This window comes from Xiphias gladius, chromosome 18 (genome assembly GCF_016859285.1).
Source record: "Xiphias gladius isolate SHS-SW01 ecotype Sanya breed wild chromosome 18, ASM1685928v1, whole genome shotgun sequence".
Lineage (NCBI taxonomy): Eukaryota > Metazoa > Chordata > Actinopteri > Istiophoriformes > Xiphiidae > Xiphias > Xiphias gladius.
In genome coordinates, this window is record NC_053417.1 from 13,734,847 (window position 1) to 13,755,205 (window position 20,359).

Here is a 20,359-nt window from a genome sequence, read left to right on the forward strand (position 1 = left end):
AAAAATGTCACAACTGAGGTTTTAATTAAGTATCCATATCAAAGTTTTTGAAGAAAATTAAGCGTGCTCACTTGTGCAGAAAATTGCATATGCAACGCCTGTAAACAGGTTAAATGTATTAAAATGTGATTAAAGGAATTGAAGAGTTGGTTGAAGTTGAAGCACTGAAAGGGGCTGAGGTGTCAGTTGAAGTGTTCAAGCTGAAAGCAGCTGCAATAAGTTGATGTGTAATGGCTAAAAGCACTTGAAATTTAATTTTCAAGTTCATTCAGTTTGTATGCAACTGCTGAAAGTAGTTGAACTGGCAGCTAAAGAGTAAAAACAAAGCAGCTGAAGAGTAAGAAATAAAAGCAGCTGTATTTTTAGTTGATGTCTAAGCAATGAAAGCAACTGAAATGTCAGCTGACTTGTCAGTGTAAGAGATAAAAAGCAGTTGAATTGGCATTTGTAGTTTTACAAATAAAAGCTGAAATGTCAGTTCAACTGTAAATGATGAAATGAGTCAAAATTTTAACTGAAACACGAGAGATAGTTGAAGTGTGTGCACTGTAAAACGTTGAAGTGTCCATTGCTATGTGAGCAGTGACAGTAGATGAATGTCAGTTAAAATAGCTCAACAATTGAAGAGTAAAAATCAGTTTAAGTTTACTTATAGACACTGAAATCAGGTGGAATGTCAGTCGCTGTGTCTACTGCTGAAAGTAGTTAAACTGTCTGCTGAAATTTAAGCAGTTGATATTTCAGCTAAAGTGGAAATGTGGGAGGCAGTTCAAGTGTGCGCAGCATGAGCAGTGTAAATAGGGTGAGAGGCTAACTTTATGTGAAAGCAGTGAAAGAAATTAAAGGGTCAGTTTATGTTCCCACTTCCCTTGAATGCTCCATTGGCAGAGGTCAGTGCCATCAGCCGTTATAATTTCTAAAATTCTCTGAAAAAGCTTCAACTTCCAAAGGGTAGTATTCAGGTGAAAGTATGAATAAGTATGAAGGGGTTGATGAGGAACATAAAATGGTTAAAGATGACAGGTGTGTTCAAATTTTGAACATGTTGCCTATACATTTCTATGGTAAAAAAAAAAAAAAAGTCAGAGGCAAGATATCCGAAAACACTGGAAGTTTGAAAGGTGTGTCTATGGGAAAGTATGCTGAAGTAGTTTGTAGAAAAAAAGCATTCAGAACATTAATAATAAAGATATAAATACAAGAATATGAGTGTGCATCAAACAAAACAAGCACACTGGTTATACCTCTAAATGCTTGCACGTGCCATACATCAGGTTGAGGTGAGAGATATTTTTTTTTCTCTATCAAACTACTGAAGCAGTTACTGCTTTTTGGCTCCATAGAGCAAATTACACATTGTGCCACAGAGGCAGGCAGCAATTTTGCGGTTGCTCAGTATCTTAACTATCTGCCAGTTAAAGGTCAGAGGAAATGTCATGCAGCATAATCACAACTTGGCCCAAAGTGCATTTCAGCGAGTTCAGGTTTACAGATTCAGGGAAAGGCTTCTAAGAAAATCAGGTCGAAAGCATTCCTTCATGGATATGTGCTTCCATTAATGTCATCACAGAAAAATCAGTTGAAGACAGGATGTTGAGCTCAACAGCACAGCTTAGTTTACGGCAATGAAGTGTTACTGCAAAGGTGAGAGTTTTTTCATTGTTGCATTGGAAAAGAGAATTAGATTACGCTTCAATAGGTTATGGTTGCAAAGCTGCTAATATTAAAATGTGCTGGATGTGGTATGTAGGGGATCATCTTCGGTTTTGATGCATTTACCTCCGATAAGAACAAGAACGGGATAAAATATATCGCAGCACACTAAAATTTTGGCTTTCATAAGTTCAAAATAATCATCTATTCACCAACATCCCGACTACTGTATGTTCTTAGACATCATGTTACGGTGGTCATATTCTTCTTCTCCCTGGCCTATGTTATGCTCCTGCAGAAATGAAGGGTCACTTAGGTCCCGACTTTAAGCTGGAGTCCAAGGTCCAAGGTATGCAGGCCCACTGCAAGTCATGAGCATGCTGGTTCAAGATCGAAGGCCTTCCCTGGGTGTCATTCCTACACAGCGCCGTTCTGCAGGCGGTCGGAGGTGAAACAGCCGTTGGTCTTACAGCTGCTTTCTGCTCTCTTGGCCTGAGCAAGTTTCTTCCTGGCCTTCCAGCGCTGAGCCAGCGGCTCCATGAACAGGGAGATGGAGGAGAGCAGATAGCAGAGCCCAGCCAGGTAGAAAGAACAGTCGTACGTCTGAGTGTAATCGTATAGGAACCCTGCAAAACACCAGCAACATAGGAACACTTTAAGAGTTTTAAGTCTATTCATCGGTGCATAACTTTATTTGTATATCATGTTGAGACAAGCTGAGGAAAGCAGTTGAAAGTGCTGATGGGGGGCTTTCACTAAGTGTCTAGTTTATGTCCGTAGACCACAGACATTCAAAGAAAAAGGCACAAAAACAAGTTGGGATGAATTCGCAGCACATGTAAACTGACTGCATTCCAGTTTTTATTTATTTTTTCTGCTCTATGTGTGTATAAATAGTGAAACAATACTTTTTACAACCCTGAACTGTTCTATAGTAATAAAGGCTGGTAGTAATACTTTGAGCAACTGAATAGTAGATAATCAATATGCAATTAATAAGAACAACTTTTGGGTTGCCAGGTTGTGAAAAATTCCTTTGTTTGCCTTTTGCTGTCTTCCAGCAAAATCGTGGTCTGTATGTCTGACTGACATTCCATCTGATGTCTGGTTTTAGCTCTTTCGTTATTCAAGAAAAGCCAGCTAATGGACAGTTTGACCCACAGCCTTATGGGAAGGACCTGCACAGTGTCCCAACCAAAATGCATTGATTAAAAAAAACGTTCTAATGTTTATAACTCAGACTTGAAGGATTATTGAAAAAAGTCTATTTATTTATTAACATTTTTAACTGCACATTTGATTGCTTATTAGGAAGTGAAAAACCCCTGAATATTAATCAATGCACTATGAACATGTATAATAAGGAATAATGCCATCAAAAATATATTTTTCATAACCTGGCAACCCAAACATTTCTTATTAATAGCTTATAATTGCTTTACAAAACATCAGTAAATTAAGCCACTAGTCGCAACTTATAAACTATTAAAAAATGATGCTTCAAATTTAAAAGGTGGTGCTAGAGCTTCCATGGACAATTGTTTATAAAATAAGTTTTGAGGAAAGTTTTTCAATATTATACAGTTAATTTAAGATGGTGTTTTCTTCCATAATGGTTATGTAACTCTTATAACTCTTTATATTCCCCATTTGACAAGCTTTTACTTTCTTCATATGTCACATTACAGCATGGTGAGGGTTCACGTTTAGAATGCGTGACCTTAGTGTAAACTATACTGCAGGTGGCAGTATACTGTAACTTCATACCGTAACTTCCTGTGTTCTTATTAGTTTTCTTTACACGAGCCACGTTGACATGACATTTCATTTCAAACAGGTGAATCGATGTGACACAAATAAAAAGTAGGTATGACCCCTACAGCTGCTGCTGAGACAGTTAACAGACAGTTTGTTATCCTGAGGGGAGGAATTGGACAACAGGGATGTTATCACAACCTGTGGCCTGAAGGAGGGACCATAGTTTGCCTTACATTAGTTTCTTATTTGAGCCACAGGGATGGTAAACAGAGCCACATGCTATTTCCGTGCCACCCTAAAGGGGGTCATTAGTCACGTTTCAACCCCGAAATCCATAAGCTGCTCTGAAGCGATTGCCCAACACAGTGGGCAGGGACCATGTCAATAGGATCGAGGGAACCCCCCACTCTAACTGGGGCCAAATGTGAGCAATAAGGGTAAGAAGAGTTATTTTTTCCTGGAAATAACTCACGTATTCACAGAAAAAAAATGTATGGGTGAATGTATGTGTTAATCATGATGAGACATGTTGCACAAGTTCTGTGCAAGTGTCAGTGTTCCATATATCAAAGAAAAACTGGTTTAGTGCAGACACCAGTTCATGTTTTGACCATATGATTGATGTGGCAGGTATTTTTTTTTTTTAGCTGACCTAGAAAAGGCATAGTTCATTAGAAGGTATACGCAACAATCTGATGTAACGAAAACACTGTAACAAAACACTGATCCCAGATTAGAAACAGCTCTCTAAGACTAACAAAGGCAATCTGCCATCACTTAAACAAAGTGACTCAAACCCTGCCATGAAAACATGACTTGCTTGTAGGCAGGATGAAATTTGACCCAGTAACCCCTGTATGAATTTTCGTTGAAGCAACCCTAAAATCCCAGTCTGCATGGAGGGCTGCACTAACTATAGGTTGTTTTTCTCCTGCGAGTTTCAGTTTTCACACTCCATAGTGGCTGCATGCACACAGCCAGGCAGACACACACTTGGAGGCACTGCACGGAATTCAGGGCCCCGTGAAAATATGTGCTGCAACACCCCTCCAAAAAATATATGTTCATAAGAGAGGCTTATCAACCCTTCACTGATCCCTCCACTCACTCACTCCCCGTCTGAAGCTCTTATGGGCCGACACACACACACACACACACACACACACACACACACACACACACACACAGAAACACATGTACGAACTTCACCTTACCCTTTGTGTAACAAATCACTTTAGAAAAGTAATATCATGGCTACAATCCATGCATATGCAGTGCATATGTACTGTATGTGTTTGTTATTGTGTGCAATGTGGAAAAGTGGGTTAGCACATGTGTGACTCCTGAAGGTTTTCCATGACGTGATCTACTCACCTGCCAAAGGAGGCCCTGTGAGGCAACCCAGGCCGACAAAGAACATGGAGAAGCCCATGGAGTTGTTGAGTTTCTCCGACCCCACGAGATCAACCTGCAGAGCAGAACAACACATTCAGCCTCAAGCTCTTCACACACTGGGACTTGTAACTGCCAGTAATCGGTGTTTTGTATGTTTTAGTTCTGTACAAATCACTTATACTTCACATGACGACCGTATTATAACTACATTTTCCAAAGCACAGAACAATTAAAAAAAAAAAAATAGCTCCAAGGAAGCTGTCATCATTGGCTATTCAAGTATGGTGTAAACAAACAAACAAAAAGTTCAACATGATGGATTATCTGTAAAAAAAAAAAATTCAAAATATTTAAAGAAATATTCCCCCAGAGCGATTTTAGAACAGCTAAGGGACTTTGTTGTAAACCCCCTTAACTGTGAGCTAACATCACAACAGCCCTTGCTTGCCAGTTGGTGAGATGACAGTATGTTTTAGGAGATGTAAACAAGTACCAAATCTCCCTTTTTTAACTCTCTATGAAAAAAACCCTTGTCAGGAAAGTCATTGATTTACATAAGCAGGCAGAACAGCTTTAATTTACATCAACCGAATGAAGGAAACTGTTTTGTTTTGGCTCTACTATTCATAGTCACACTTGTCACCACTTAGGCCCAGAGGCATGTCTTGGCCTTTGTGACCACACCATCGCCGAGTGAAATCACACCACATACAGTATGTCCTCGTGTTGTTGTTTTCAGGTGTGATACGACCTCAAGATACTGGATACTCGCTGACTTAATATGTTGCTCCACCCCTAACGGCAGTTGAGAAAAATCTCCAATAATCTGTTACAAGGATACTTTCCCCTTTCAGTGTGTGACACAATGAAGAAATAAATCCACTTCACCTTTACATGGTACAAAAGTCCCGACACACAAATACACTTATTTTGAATTCACCAGATTGTAGAGTCTGATACTGTAGGGTCTTGCATGGTAAATGAACTGCAGACTGATAATATAGTGAGAGTGATGCTGGTGGGATTGTGTGAAAAGACAAATGATACTGAAAGAGCACACTGCGGTACTATCTAAGGGTACCACAGATTCAGCAACATTTAACCCCCCTGACTAATCTATACTGATTTTCTAAAACATGGTTTTCAGTTTAAATTTTTTTCATAATTACTTTTACTCTTTGCCCTGCCCTGTAATGTAATGTGAAACCATGACTGTATTTATTTCTGGACAACAATTTTAAGGCTATTGCCTAGTTGAAACATTTTTTTAGACCTTTGAATTTATCCGTTAAAGTTAGGTAACAGTTTATTTTATGGGTCTGTAATTTCTTAATAATTTACTTGCAAGTTCACTGAAAAGAATTATTTAATTAGTCACTCCTTATAGGGAAAAAAAAAACGTTTTTTGAGTTTAGTTAGTTATGTTGAGTTTATAAGCAGTTGTTGAATTTGACAATTTCTCTAAAAGAACTGCTCGATTTATACACATGTATATTTTCATTCATTTTTAGCAATGTTGTGTTGGTCCACCACTTTGGTCCAGACAGAAATTTCTTGAAAACTAATTGATGGATTGCCATGAAATTTTGTACAGACATTAATGGTTCCCAAACGACATATCCTAATGATTGTGACAGTCCCTTAACTTGGCTTTGGGTAAAATGTTTCGACAACTATTGAATGAATCCCCATGAAATTTGGTACCAAATTTCATTATCTCCACAGAATGACTTGTAATCACTTGATTGATCCTCTGACCTAGCGCCATCATCAAGTCAGAATTTAAATTTGTCCAATACTTTGGTTTATGATCAAAAACCTGCAAAACCCGTGACATTCCCATCTGCTTTAGCTGTACTTGCGTTTAGAGCTAATTAGCAAATGCTAGCAGGCTAGCAGGCTAAACTAAGATAGTGAAAATGGTACACATTTTATCTGCTAAACGTCAGCATGTTAGAATTCTGACGTTAGCATTCAGCTCAAAGCACCGCTGTACCTGTAAATAAAGCCTCATAGAGACACTAGCATGGCTGCAGACTCGTAGTCTTGTTTATACATTAGTGGAAACTTTATTCTTTACTCTTCATTTACATACAAGTTCTTTTCTAGGATATTATGCAAATCCATGGGACCCGTAATAAAACATTACTGAAAATTACAACCCTGTGAACTATTAATAGAGATTGATTTAACAAATGCATAGCACTGTTCAGAGAAGATGTTCGCCTTACTAGAACGGGCAGCAGCAGAGCCATGTAGCCGCCACAGAAGATGGCAAAGAAGACAGCGTAAACCATCAGCAGGATGTAGGAGGTTGCCAGTGGGGAGAGCAGGTTGACCAGGCCACAGAGGATCAGGTAGGCTTTGTGGTAGTGGTATTTATGAAACAGGTTCCTGTCCGTCACCCAGCCCGAGGCCAGCTGAGCGATGGTCTCTGTGATACCTGCGACAGAGGCAAACAGATGAGGTGGATGGATGGGTGGATGAGAAACTGGGACAGAGTGAAGGGTGAGAGTCAAATTTGAAAAAAATATTGAAAATGTGTTGAAACAATGGAAGAAAAGATAGCATTACAAATAATTTTATTCAAAGTAAAATGTGAAGGAAAGAATAAATGAAAGGTGAGAGTGAAAATAAGAAAAAGGGCAAGTACAAGGATTTGTGATGGCTACACAAATCCTACACAAACTCTACTCCCTGAAAAATGTTTCCAACAGTCTCTTAAAAGGAAGGGATGAGAGAAGAGAAGCAGGCTGGGGAACACATACAGTACAATAAAATATTAAGGAAGATGCTCTTTGGAAAGAGCTGCTGTCTTCACATTGATATAAAAACGCCTCCAATAATCAAGACGCCTGACATTCTCTATGAGTGTCCCCATGGGGATAGTGGAAAAAGTCTGTGTGTGTGTGTTTGGGTGTGGGTGTGTATGTGTGTGAGGGTGGGGCAAAGACAGAATGTGAGAAATGAATGACGCTCTGCAGCAAAGCAACACAGGACTGCATTAGCATCAAACGTGAAGTGCAGATGAGTCCCGTCGTCCCTGTTCTCTGAAACAAAAACGTTACTGTACCAGAAACATTGGGTGGCAACATAATCTTCTGTTAACATCTGTAAAAACACTGGCAGCAACCACTCACGCTACTACTCATTATGCACTCTATCCCATTTGATTGATTGTTTGCTCCACTCAGGTATGATGACTGGGCAGATACGTGCTGCTGTCTGCTGAGGTCAACTGGAATGCGATAGACGGTGTGGAAACTGCAGTGGTGTATTGACTGTCACAGGAATAGCTACAAGCAGGCTGCGGTTAGGCATTGATCAATGAAACAAACTGGTTCTGTGCAGATCACAGTTGCCCATCCTTTGTTCAGCCTCTGCACAACAACTGCAAAGGCTGCAGCCATTGACACTCAGCTTGAACCCAAAACAGAAGGAAATTTTGTTCAACATGAGTTTGCATACAGTACTTTTACCAAGTAAATTATGCATATTTAAATGATATTAAAGTATATCTACAGAAATCCACACGTGGATGGTAAAAGAGGATGATTTTCATTCTTTAAGGCTTTGAATGAAATCCAAATGAAGAAACAATGAAGTGCCTCGTCAGTGAACATCTCTGCTTTTCTTACATAACAGAATCTAGAGCGTCTCTCTCCTCCAAGGTTAGAAAGATGACATGAGGCAGCTGTGCTGTGTTTGTGTGTCCTCCTCTAGCGACCCAAGACAATGTCCTGGGGTGTCCCCTGCTTGCATACAGACGAGTTGTGAGTTTGTTTGTGTGTTTTAGCCTCAGCAGGTTTGTCCAGGCCTGCAGCTGCTCGTGTTCAAACTCAGTACAATGCAGTTTAAATTTGGCCTCTCCAAGAAGCACCTTAAGCCAAGTGCACCAGGGACATTATTCTGTTCATTTCTCTCTGTTGTGCTAACAGGTATGGAAGGTCTACGTGAATGCCTCTGGGCATTAACCAACCATGGGAGGGTTGCAAGGCATGGAGAAATGCCATTCCCTTTGCTTCAAAGAAGGACATTTTGTCACTAGATTAAAGCAAAGGGTTATAAAAGGCATATTGGTTTTCCCAGCTTCTCTGAGGTTGTTGCTGGCTTGTCTTGCTTCCTCTTTTGTACGTATTGCCGCCTCAGTGATCCTCTGCAAAGTATCAGCCACTTTAGAACTGGACTTGAACAAAATTGGGAGCCCCTCTTGTCGCGACGCCAGCAACTTTACTCAGTTAGCTGTTGCTTAGCGACTCCAGTTAGCTCCAGTGTTAGTGGCTGAGAGTTGACGAAAAGACTGACCCGGACGATAGTGGCCTCCCTTGCTCAGCCCAGTCAATAGGCCTCTATGAGAAGCGCTGGGTCGGGGAAAGAGGGACAGCGGGACACTGGGATGGTGGCTTTGTAGTGTGGGTGGCACCCCGTCTCCCTAGCTCTGTCTCTCTTTCTCTCTCATTACAGTGCACATGACCAGAGAATGTGACAGAACAAACGTGTTACCTGCTGCTCGCTGGCACTGATCACTGGCATAAAGCTCATCTTAGTAAATAAACAGTCCATCAGACATCTATATCATCTGGCTTTTGTTACAGCTCTATAAACAAGATTCCACAGAGATTGGTTTAAGAAACCTTAGAGCATCTTTGTCCGTTAATTTTAGTGTATCCTTTGTAATCTTATACAGCCATGTTACTTGACCACCAATCATAGTTTTAGCTCAATCCATAAACATTTTCACCCAAACTGTTTCTCTTGCAGGACTTAGTGTTTTCTTGAGACCTTTCTCTTTCCTTTTCCCCATTTTCTGTAGCAGTGGTGCTGTCCAGCTGCTGTTGCATCAATGCTGACAGAGGAAAGACTTTATTTATCCAGGCAGTCTACATACCATACTTCAAAATGACTTTTTTTTTTTTCGAAACACAAAATGTATCACATAAACAGTCCTTCAGGCAATCTAAAACCACACATATGTCCTCAAAAGTCAAACAGAGCAGTGATGCACAATGCAAACGATCAGATGTCATTTTACATTGAAGAGATGTGAAATATAAAACAATTTTAAAAATGTATGAAATGTCAGCACTTCTTGTGTTACCATCTTATTGTAACACATATAGCATCTCTCACACCCTCTACCTTTATTGTGATAGCCTGTGATAGCAGATGTGCTTCAGGCCAATTAACAGTCATTATCATTATCTAAAAGACACCTTTCAAAGGTAATATTATCTCTATCTGCTGAGTACTGATTACTGAGGGAGACATTACAAAACAGAAGCATGTAACTCATAAACACACAACCTCATCTGGAGCATTTCAATTATTCACAAAGCCTGACCGAGCACTCTTAAAGAATTACACACACATGTGGTCTGTGGTCAAAATGTTAATGCGGTTTTCTGTTCATATGGAGTGGCCTCATCAGTGGCATACTGCTGAACCCACCCGCCCTGGCCAGTGGACCAAAGTTCAGCTTTTATGTAAGCACATTCATTACATAAGACTGCAGAGTCTGAACAGCTCACAAATAATTAATGCTTAGATGTTGACTGAGGACTTTTTTTGCATCGCCTCTTAAACTGAGTCTTAAAGAAACCTGGACCTCCCTCTTCACAGTCACTGTGAAATCCCTGCTGGAAGCCACATTGTATGACAAACAGCAGCAGTCCATTGTCTATTCAGTCTGGAGTCTGTCAGATTTATTAAGAGTGTGATCGTTTTTCTTCAACTTTATGCTTTATCCAAATTTCAGACAAAATCAAATGCATGGTGTCTGATCGAAAGACAAAAATTTGTGCAACAGCTTTTGTAATGAACAGGTTTTTGTTTTTTTTATAAAACCCACCAGTTCTGACTTTCATTAGAGAGGAGAGAAGCTATATATTGCTATTGATAATTTCTTTTAAGCAGCCAGTAGGCTCCTTCAGAACTGCTTGTAATGTAGTTGAATAGCTTTGGAAACCCCCTTTCCTCACAGCCGTTCAACGTCGGATTAAGCAGAACTTTGTCCGACAACTTCTGTAAATTTCCAAAACCGACGAGTCGATATTCCCACTGCAATTAGCTGTGCGGACGCAAGAGAGAAGCCAAGGATTGGAGTATTCTCTTCCAAGGATTCTCATCTTTCGTTCTTGATACAACTGCAGTATTTCTTTTACTTTTCTTGTGAACAACAGAGTGCAGTACTATGTATACCTTCCAGAAGAGACTGTCTAATAATGTGTGCCATTATCCCCATATTTAAATGATATGACAGCTAGCTTTTCACTGGCCTTTCGGAAAAAAACTATATGCCCTTGATCTGATTCTCGATGTGATCAGACAAACATTTAATTAACTAGTTCTGGCTGAGCAGGACCCAACCCTTAGAAGGCCATGCTAAAACAACTCAGTCACTGATTGCTGTATTGCCTGTATTCTATATGTGATTGGCTGTTTTTTTATCTTTTCATACTTCTTCATACTGTATAAAGGGTGACTTTAATGATGGCTTTAAGCTGGAAAACATAGCTTGTAACAATAAAGGTTTTCTTAAAAGTGTTGCTGGAGTTTTCATCATCAAGATCCTCCCTTCTCCACTTCAGATGACAAAAAAGGACCTATTCTAACAATAAGCTTATTTTCTGAGTGTGATTTTTTTTAAATATGCTTATTACTTATTTTGTCGTCACAGTGAAGTTAAAGAAGGGATTTTCTTCACTACCTTCTCTTGTTGTGTTAACCCTTTACCTGTCTGCTATTTTAGGGATATGATTGGTCTGACACCACATGTCCATATAACAAAAACCTCTACATGTGAATACCCAATTTTCTCATGTTTGTGTATGTATATGCCTCATTGTCTTGGATATTTTTTCAGTTTTTGTACACATTTAACAAAAGAGATATAACATATCAATTAGTGAATTAGTCAGTTGAGCTGTTTCTGCTTTTCCAGTCTTGCTAACCTGAGAGAACCAGATGTACGAACAAACATGATAGTGGTGTAAATTTTCCTATATAACCCTCGTCGAGAGAGCAAATAAACTCAGGTGGATCACAACAGCACTGTCAGAACTTTTGACCAATGTGTGCCTCACCTGCCACAGAGATGATAAACGAAGCATCCATGGCATCGATGCCCAGGGTTCTGGCTCGGGCAGACAGGTGGAAATAGGGGATGAAGTAGGCCAGCTGGCTGAAGACCAAAGACCAAGTGTAGATGCAAAAGAATGGGTCCTTTAGCAAGGAGAAATCCAGTACTTTGGCTTTTTTGACAGTCACCTCACTGTGTGTGTTAGTATGTGAGGGAAATCCAACAATGGTGGACCCATTCATGCTGCCATTGAGCTCCACTGAGCTGTCTGGAGCAGTGGGTTTACACTGACCCAAGTCATGGTGAGGCTCATGGCCATTCACACCATTGAGGACCAGTCTGGTCAGTTCAGGGTTCACTGACTGGTCCTGGGGTCCCTGAGTACATTGCCCCCCCAGGTTCTCAGTGTCCCTGTGAGGGGTAGGAGGGGATGGGAATGAGTCTGATTTGGAAATGCCATTGGATAAGTGTGAAGAGCCATTCAAACAGCTCTTAGTGTATTCCTTCTCCGAGGAGCTCTTGAGTGAAACAGCTGGGCTCTTTTGGATGGGAGAAGAGGTAGCATTTGACATGGGAGGCTTCACGTTGAGGGGTCGCAGAAGCATCCCAGAGGCCACCAGATTCAGCATGAGACCGCCAAGAATCAGCATCGCCCCTGTGGGAGAAAAAGAGAGCTCAGGACCATAAAGCCACCTTACACAAAAAAAATGGAAATACACCAGAACGCATATTTTATTATACATTGTGCACAAATCAAATAAATAATTTAGGCTCTGATACTGCCTGCTCATTAAGAGATTTGTCATGCCTACCTTGCCAAGCATATTGGTCCAGGAGCAGTTGAGTGAACGGGGCGAGGGCAAAGGTCAAACCCATCCCAGACCGCCCGATCGCATAAGCTGTCGCTAACCTCTTTCGAAAGTACAGGGCTGTGACCACTGAGAAGGACTGGTATAGTAGTGCAAATCCCATTCCTAAGAGGAGTAAACCGTGTCAGTCACAGGAATGAGGACAGACGAGGGAAAGTAATTCACAAACAATGACCTCAAATGTAGAGAAAGACCTTGGTTTTGCTCTGTGGTTTCAGAGTCATCAGGGAAACACCAAGTTTGAGTCTGATTGAGGCATTTTGGCTTACAAATACTCACCGACTATCACTCCCATGCTGATATAGAGGAACACCACGCTGTTGGCGAAAATACTCATGAGGAAGCCTCCGCTAACCAGCACCGCCCCAGCGATGGAGGTGACCCTGGTTCCTAGCTTGGCACAGCTCACAGAGGCAATGGGTGCTACAGAAGATACAGGAGAGGGAGCAAAAAGACGCAGGATCTAAAAACGTTCCTGATTTTCTGCTGTTCAATACCTAAGTGTAAAGATGCAGAGGAAAATAGGGTTCAAATGATATTGAAATTGAGCTTGTCTTTCAACTTTAAATGGGGAGATAAAGTAGGGAGGACACAATTACAGTATATAAGAAAAACTTCTGAGATATTAATATCTTTATATCCAGTTTATGAACTCAGAGCTAAATAGATGATGCAGACAGAGTTGGCTTTTCTCGATTCAAACCTCCAGACAGGCGCAGACTCGACATGATGGAACCAATCCAGCTGATACTCTCTGCTGAGCCTCCAAACTCATCTTGGAAGGCCACGAAGAAGATCCCAAAACTCTTCAGTGTTCCCATTACTAGGACATTTACCTGTACATGCACATGAAAATGATGGGAAAAAGATCAGTGCTAAACGAAGACTGTCTGTGAGGTAGATTAATTACATTTTTTCAGCCTTAATTAATGTTGTTTTGGCTGAGGTCTGTAAAACTCACATATGGACACTCAGAAATATCCTATCCAGTATTGTCAAGATGTGTAGTGGCACAAGTATCGCAGTACAAGTAATTTGTTCTTCGACATTATTGGGCTAACTATTTGCATGTTTCCTGTTCAGAAAAACTTGAGAGTACTGAATGAAAGCCGTGAAAAAGTTCAACACTTATTTTTTAATTTTATGAAGTTATTATACTGTATACGCCTTTTTAATACCGTCATATTAATAAAATAATAACTTCAACACAGAAATGAGGGATTATCACAAACAACTGAGGTGGACATACCAGGAAGCAATGCAACACCACCATCCAGCCCCAACCTCCATCTGGAGGGTCCTCATACTGGATCTCTTTCTCCTTCTCCTTTTTTGTGCTCATGGCGTCCTTTCTGAACAGGTTCATGGCTACCTTGGTTTCACTACGAGAAATAAAATAAAAAAATAAATCAATAACTCTAAAGTCACATGGGCTGCATAATCAGAAACATTCATCTGACTACAGGCCATAAATGTACATTAAAATGCATTATATATCTTCCCATAAAATATATAATATATAAATAAATGGTGCAACATTTTAAGGTAATGTTGAGGATTCATTATAAAAATACACTAAAATATTTGCCACAAAGTCTTTCATACAGTAACTCATGTGTGTTTAAGTGTTAATTTCAGCTTTTCTCTGTTGTATTTTTAAGGAAAATACATTCTATGCATTTGTATTCTGTGTATGGATATCTGTCTGTATGTAGCATATTAGAGTTTTTAAAGAAGAAAGACAAGCAGGTTCTTTCTTAAAAAAGAAAAAGCTTAGTCATTTTCTAAATAAAACTCAAACTGTGATATGACTTTCTTCTATCTTAAACTGTTTTTGCTTCAAGAAACCTACCATAAAACTGTAGAACAAAAGCTCACACAAAGCATTTTGAACCATTCAAAGTGGTGACTGATATTTGACATTAATTTGTTACCATTATGTCACGGTACAGAATGACTCTTTATGCGTAACTGACAGTAGACAGTAATGTTGTGTTAACTTGTTAAGTCAGTGAGCTGTGAAACAGGTCAGTTACAGTACAGCTACACCTGGTTACTTTTCCACCTCTTTTGTTCTTATTACAGCTATAACGTTGGACTTAATGTCTCAGCAGTGTTTACATTAAGTGTGTTTATGTCGCAGCAAGTGCAAATACTTAATTATTTGTGTCTCCAAGCGCATCAGCGTGTAACAGCATATCCTGTGCATGATGGGCTGAAGTTTGCTTTGATGATGATGTTTTTACTTTGTGAAGATTTCATTTGTGAACTGAAAAACCCTGGGGCTGTTCTAGGAAGCAGTTTTACCGAGTTATCTGGATAACTTTGCAGAGTAAAACATAGAAACCCCCATAAAAGTTATCCAGACTCAGTAAACCAGCATCTAGAAAGCAACTTTTGATGAACTTCAAACCACACAGTCTAAAAACATGACTAACTCACTCAAACTTACTTACATTGTTGTTTTAGTCAGATTTGGGATTTAGTTAACTTTGGATTCAAGGACTTAAAGCTACAGCACTGACTTTGTCTTTCATCCCATGCTGTCAACTGGACACTTTCCCAGTTGTAAGTCTTTGTCGTGCATATGCGATGCAACAGTTGGCGGCTGTAATGTAGCATAGCACTAACAAAGGCAGAGAAGAAGCCTGCCAGGTGGTAGACATGGATGTAAACAATACAGATTTCAAATTCTTCCCAAGATCAGCTGCTATATGGCAGGAAATGCATCCCAAACATTCATAGGGCCTCAAGGATACATGCAATTGGTTTTGGTGGGAAAGAGTGAAAAAAAAAACCTACATCCGCTAACTTTGAGTAAACCAGGTTTATGTTTACGAAGTCAAGTTACTGTAGAAATCAGAATAACCAGGTTATTTAAGTGCATGTAAATCCACTGAAGATCTTTAATATAATGCAGTTTGATGTTTGTATTGGCAAATGGAAGAGGGGGTCAAAGGGGATTATAATGGAGTACTGATTGTATTGATAATTATATGTTTTTCTTTTTTTTTTTTAAACTTAATGTCATGTTTGGTTCGCATAATCTTCTGGCCAGCATGTGTTTTCACATGTGTGTGTGTCTGTGTGTGCATACAGTATATGTGTAACTTATGAAGTTAAGACTTAAGCTCTAAGACTGCAGCTTTGTGAAATGAACCTGTGCTCCTTTTGAGATCCGATTCATGGGCTACCTGTTTATGCCTGTGTTGTGAGTCACCTGTACTAGAGTTTGACTTGGCATCCCCAGCAGTCAACACGTGACCTTGAATAACCTTGAGTTCTACTCGGAATGATCCTCCTCCCAAGTCTTTGACTTACATCAGCAGATTTTTAATGAGCCTTGTTAAAAAAACAAACATTCAAGACTTTGTGTACTCATGCATTAGCTTCAACACTGTCAAAAATGGACAAACAGAACAAAGACTTGAGAATCATTTGATGAAACACAACTTCCAGACAAATGCTAGACGATATCAATTTTTTTAATTAGAGTAAAAGTTAAAAGTTAAAATGAATAAAACTTTTTTTTAGCTCTCCATGGGGAACCACTGAGAAACCGAGCCTACTGTTGGATGCAGGGACGGTACTGGGGTCAGAGATGAACTAGGAGGGCAAATGATTGAGCAAGAGAGTTTGACACCTATAACAGTCCTACATACATATGTTGCGTGTCTTTATCATTGCTCTGGATTTAAAGTCGAGCACTGAATCATACGGTTACCGAAGGATGTGTACTGCAACTTAGTAGTGATGCATTATGGCTGATTTCATTGTACACTGAATGCTGTCAGAAGATTTTTTGGTGAGAAGACAAAGATGTGTCCAGTCGAGACGACCAGAGAAATGGAACAGCCTTAATCTAACCCCAGGCCACCAATTATACTTTCTGTTAGGAGAAACAAATGCTCCATCATCTGCTTGTCCAGTGGTGATCCAGCGGCACACTATATGACGTCTGTTTATAATCAGACATTTTGTTCCTACACAGGGTCCGGTTGTTGGAGCTGGCATTAGCCTTTAATGGGTCAGTTCACCCAAACCACAAAAACATTTACTGTATATTTTACTCATTCGTCTTAAATGCTATCCAGCCATACAGATAATTTTTTTATTTTATTAGACAGTTTGTCTCACATATTCAGTATATATATGTTTTAAGTATCATATTAAAGCTGCATGTATAATTGTTTGCATAAATATCTTCACAAAACATAACAATCATCTGCACAGTAACATTCTGTCATTGTTATCATTTAACTTATGATTGTCTCCCCTCAGTGTGCTCTGGTTTAAGCTTGACTAATTATTATTAATTATTATTATTTTTATCTATTATCTATACCCACTGATCCTGTGCAGTGTTGCAGGCGCCCTAAGCCTATCCCAGCTCACGCTGAGCTAGAGGCAGGTTACCCCCTGGACAGTCTATCAAGTGGGTGAAGGTACAGTCACATTAGCCTGCTGCTGAACAAAGCTGTCCCACACTGAAAAAGGATGTGACATCACGGTTCCAGCGTGAGTTATTAAGAAATATTCAACACAGCAATCACAAACAGTACACGCAATGCACTGTTGTGTTATATTTTACAAAACAAAGCGATGACACACTGCTAGAAAATAATAACTTCTCCATTTCCACACACAGTGCATCATTATTTCTGTTGGCCGACTATGCAAATTAACAGGGAAAAAAGCTGAATTGTGAACTAGGACCTAGGATATGCTTAAATTTGTCAACTGAATTTTCCTATTCTTTTCTCTTTAATAAACAGTCGCTTTGGTGGAATAGCCTATCACTGTTATGTAGATGACACTCAGCTATATTTTTCAGCAAAACCAGATGATTTTAGAAATCTAGACTCTCTCCAAAACTGTTTAGCTGCGTTAAAAGTGAGCTTTTCATCATTGCACGAAAAACTTCAAGTGGCATTTTTCAGCATATTGGCCCACTTGCCCCCTGTGTCAAAACTAGTGCTACGAATCTTGGAGTTATGTTTGACCCTAAATTGAAATTCAAACACCAGGTGAACAGATTGGTTCAATCCTGTTTCTTTCAACTGAGGAACGATTCGGAAATCAGACCACTATTATCTGCCTCTGACTTAAAACGTATCATTCATGCCTTCAGTCTTTCCAGACTCGACTACTCCAATGCCCTTTTCATTTGCCTTAGTCAAGCTGCCCTGGCATATATTTACCTCGTACAAAATGCACCCGCTAGGCTATTAACTAGGACTGGCCGTAGATCTCATATCACTCCTATTTTAGCCTCACTGCATTGGCTTCCAGTGAAGTTCAGGATCTATTTTAAGATTCTTTTAATCACTTATAAGGCCTTACATGGTTTAGCTCCTGTCTACATTTCCAAGCTACTAAGCCCTGACACTATCGAGTGGTCACTTAGGTCGTCCAACCAAAACCTGTTGACCATACTGCGTGCCAAACTAAAAACCAAAGGCGACTGCGCTTTTGCTGCCCTGACACCCGGACTTTGGAACAACCTCCCCTTCCAATTAGATCTGCTGAGTCTGTTGACTGTTTTAAACGACATTTAAAAACCCACTTTTTTAGGATGGCATTTCTTTAACATTTGATAACTTCAAGGGTGTGCTCTGGGTGGAGATTGGATGTTGTGTGCCTTTTGCGTTTTTATATGCGTTATACCTGTATGTATTTTTGAATGCGATGTGGATGTAAAACACTTTGTAACCTGTAAAAAATGGTGCTGTATAAATTAAGTTTTACTAAGTGTGTCATCAAGTTATTGAAACATTTGAAAATGTCAAACAAAATTAAACCTTTGTTGAATATCTATTAAAAACAGTCCTTTTTAATTACTTTGTCAACACGTGGGGAACATGAAATATAACCTCGCCTCAGACACTGAAAAGCAAAGTCACCTTGAACAAAGTAGGAGGAGAAGGCGTAGTAAAGCTGTGTTTATCACCGGTCTTTTGCAGCCTGCATCACTAACTCAGTCTGACTTGGACACGTATAAGAAGCCAAGACCAAATTAGGCAGAGAGCAGAGAGCGGATTAAAAGGGGAATGAATTGGGCCAGTGTACTGCAAGGAAAGTATTTCCCCCATGTGCTGTTCACAAGTTGTCCTCAGAGTGTGCTTGAGTGCATGTTTGTAAATGTGCTGGGGGTCTGAGGGTTGGAGCGCTGGGGGGATTGGAGATCAGCACTTTGTAGTCAGGTATTAACACCATGTTACTGCACACTTCCAGCAGGACATTCTCACTCAAACTTTTACAATGTGCGTCTAATCTAATATTAGGTTTTGGTAATGTTTCTTGGTTACCTTGTAGTTCAGTTAGTCTGCGGGTTCGACTAGACAGATGTGGGAGCGGGATCTCCTCATCTATATCTTGGCAAAAAAATTGATATGATGCTTGTAGCAATAATAGTAGCAGCAGGGCTAGAGGATTTGGCCTCCACAGCTAACATTTTTTTCAGTTAGAACGTAACTGAAAGCAGAAAGTTTCAGAATTAGCTTAACAGTCAGTTTCTTTTGTACAAACATAAAAACGTGAGAACTAAACTGATGAGAGTGTGACAAAAAATTTGTGCAACGGTGCCACAGTCTCATTTCCTCAAAAATGATCATTTTTAGCATTTGAGTGAAAGGAAACATAGCCGAACACTAATAAATAAGTATTCTACAAAGAGTGAAAAAAAGAGTCTCTGGTCATCAGAAATCCCCGTCATCGCGCACTTCATTTAGCGTCTGTTATTTTGAGTGTTCGAATTCTGAGCAGTTAGCAGGGGAACGTTAAAAAAAATAATAAAATGAAATGTATCCATGGCATGTACACAATTTTCTGCTAGTAATCCCACAATGCATGGGGATTATGTTATAAATGCAAAAAAATTACAGTTGTACGACACTACACCTGTCAGAGATTATGCAGAATGATAATAATTCATAAGTGTCTGAAATTTCACTTTACTACTGTCCATTACAGAGGGAGAATTGAATGAGCAATGTAGGACACAGCCCCAGTAGAACGTCTGAAAAAGAAACCAGTGCTCACCTTTAAACATTGCCACCCTCTCCCTGCGTTGACCAGATCAGCAGGAATTGCCAGTGACGTGTTATGTATGTGTTTCTTAGTTGATCATTATTGAAAATACATGCCTATTTTATTCCTGTGTTCACAAACACTACTGATTTTAACAAAAGCCTATAACAGCATCAGGGAGCAATTTTAAATGTACTTATTAAATATAAATCCCCAGCATGTTAATCAGTCTGGGATTGTAAGCAGTTTCTAATGTTTCTTTTGAATTTCAGTGATGGAACCATGCTTTCGGTTACTTTAAAACCACAGATTATACCTTTTAAGGTTAATACAAGGAAGCTTTGGCAACTTCGCACACCTGCTCAGGCTCATTTAGGCCAGGATTGAGCACGATCAGTTTTATAGACACAGAACCATGGACAGGATTGTATCAGAGTTGCACTCAAAACTACAGTATGGAAGGTGGAAAGCAGAGTAAGAGGGACAGCCACAGGAAGGCATGTAGGTCAGAGACCAGACAGGTTTGCAGCTAAAAAGCCCAAAGTCAGTATTGAAAAACCCAAGATGTCAAACAGAA

The 20,359-nt window shown here is 39.7% G+C and overlaps 1 protein-coding gene across 1 annotated transcript in view; it reads right to left on the reverse strand.

Moving 5' to 3' along the window:
* Positions 1 to 1,982: 1,982 nt before the first annotated feature.
* slc16a4 (solute carrier family 16 member 4) overlaps positions 1,983 to 20,359 on the reverse strand; it is a 20,055-nt gene continuing 1,678 nt past the window's right edge. Inside the window, exons 2-9 of the mRNA XM_040153419.1 lie at positions 14,003 to 14,135; positions 13,457 to 13,589; positions 13,033 to 13,176; positions 12,697 to 12,858; positions 11,889 to 12,539; positions 7,038 to 7,249; positions 4,786 to 4,879; positions 1,983 to 2,279 (exon numbers count right to left, since the gene is read on the reverse strand). Coding sequence (XP_040009353.1) covers positions 2,071 to 2,279; positions 4,786 to 4,879; positions 7,038 to 7,249; positions 11,889 to 12,539; positions 12,697 to 12,858; positions 13,033 to 13,176; positions 13,457 to 13,589; positions 14,003 to 14,119 — 1,722 coding nt within the window. The 5' untranslated portion in view covers positions 14,120 to 14,135 and the 3' untranslated portion in view covers positions 1,983 to 2,070. The remainder of the gene's footprint in view (positions 2,280 to 4,785; positions 4,880 to 7,037; positions 7,250 to 11,888; positions 12,540 to 12,696; positions 12,859 to 13,032; positions 13,177 to 13,456; positions 13,590 to 14,002; positions 14,136 to 20,359) is intronic.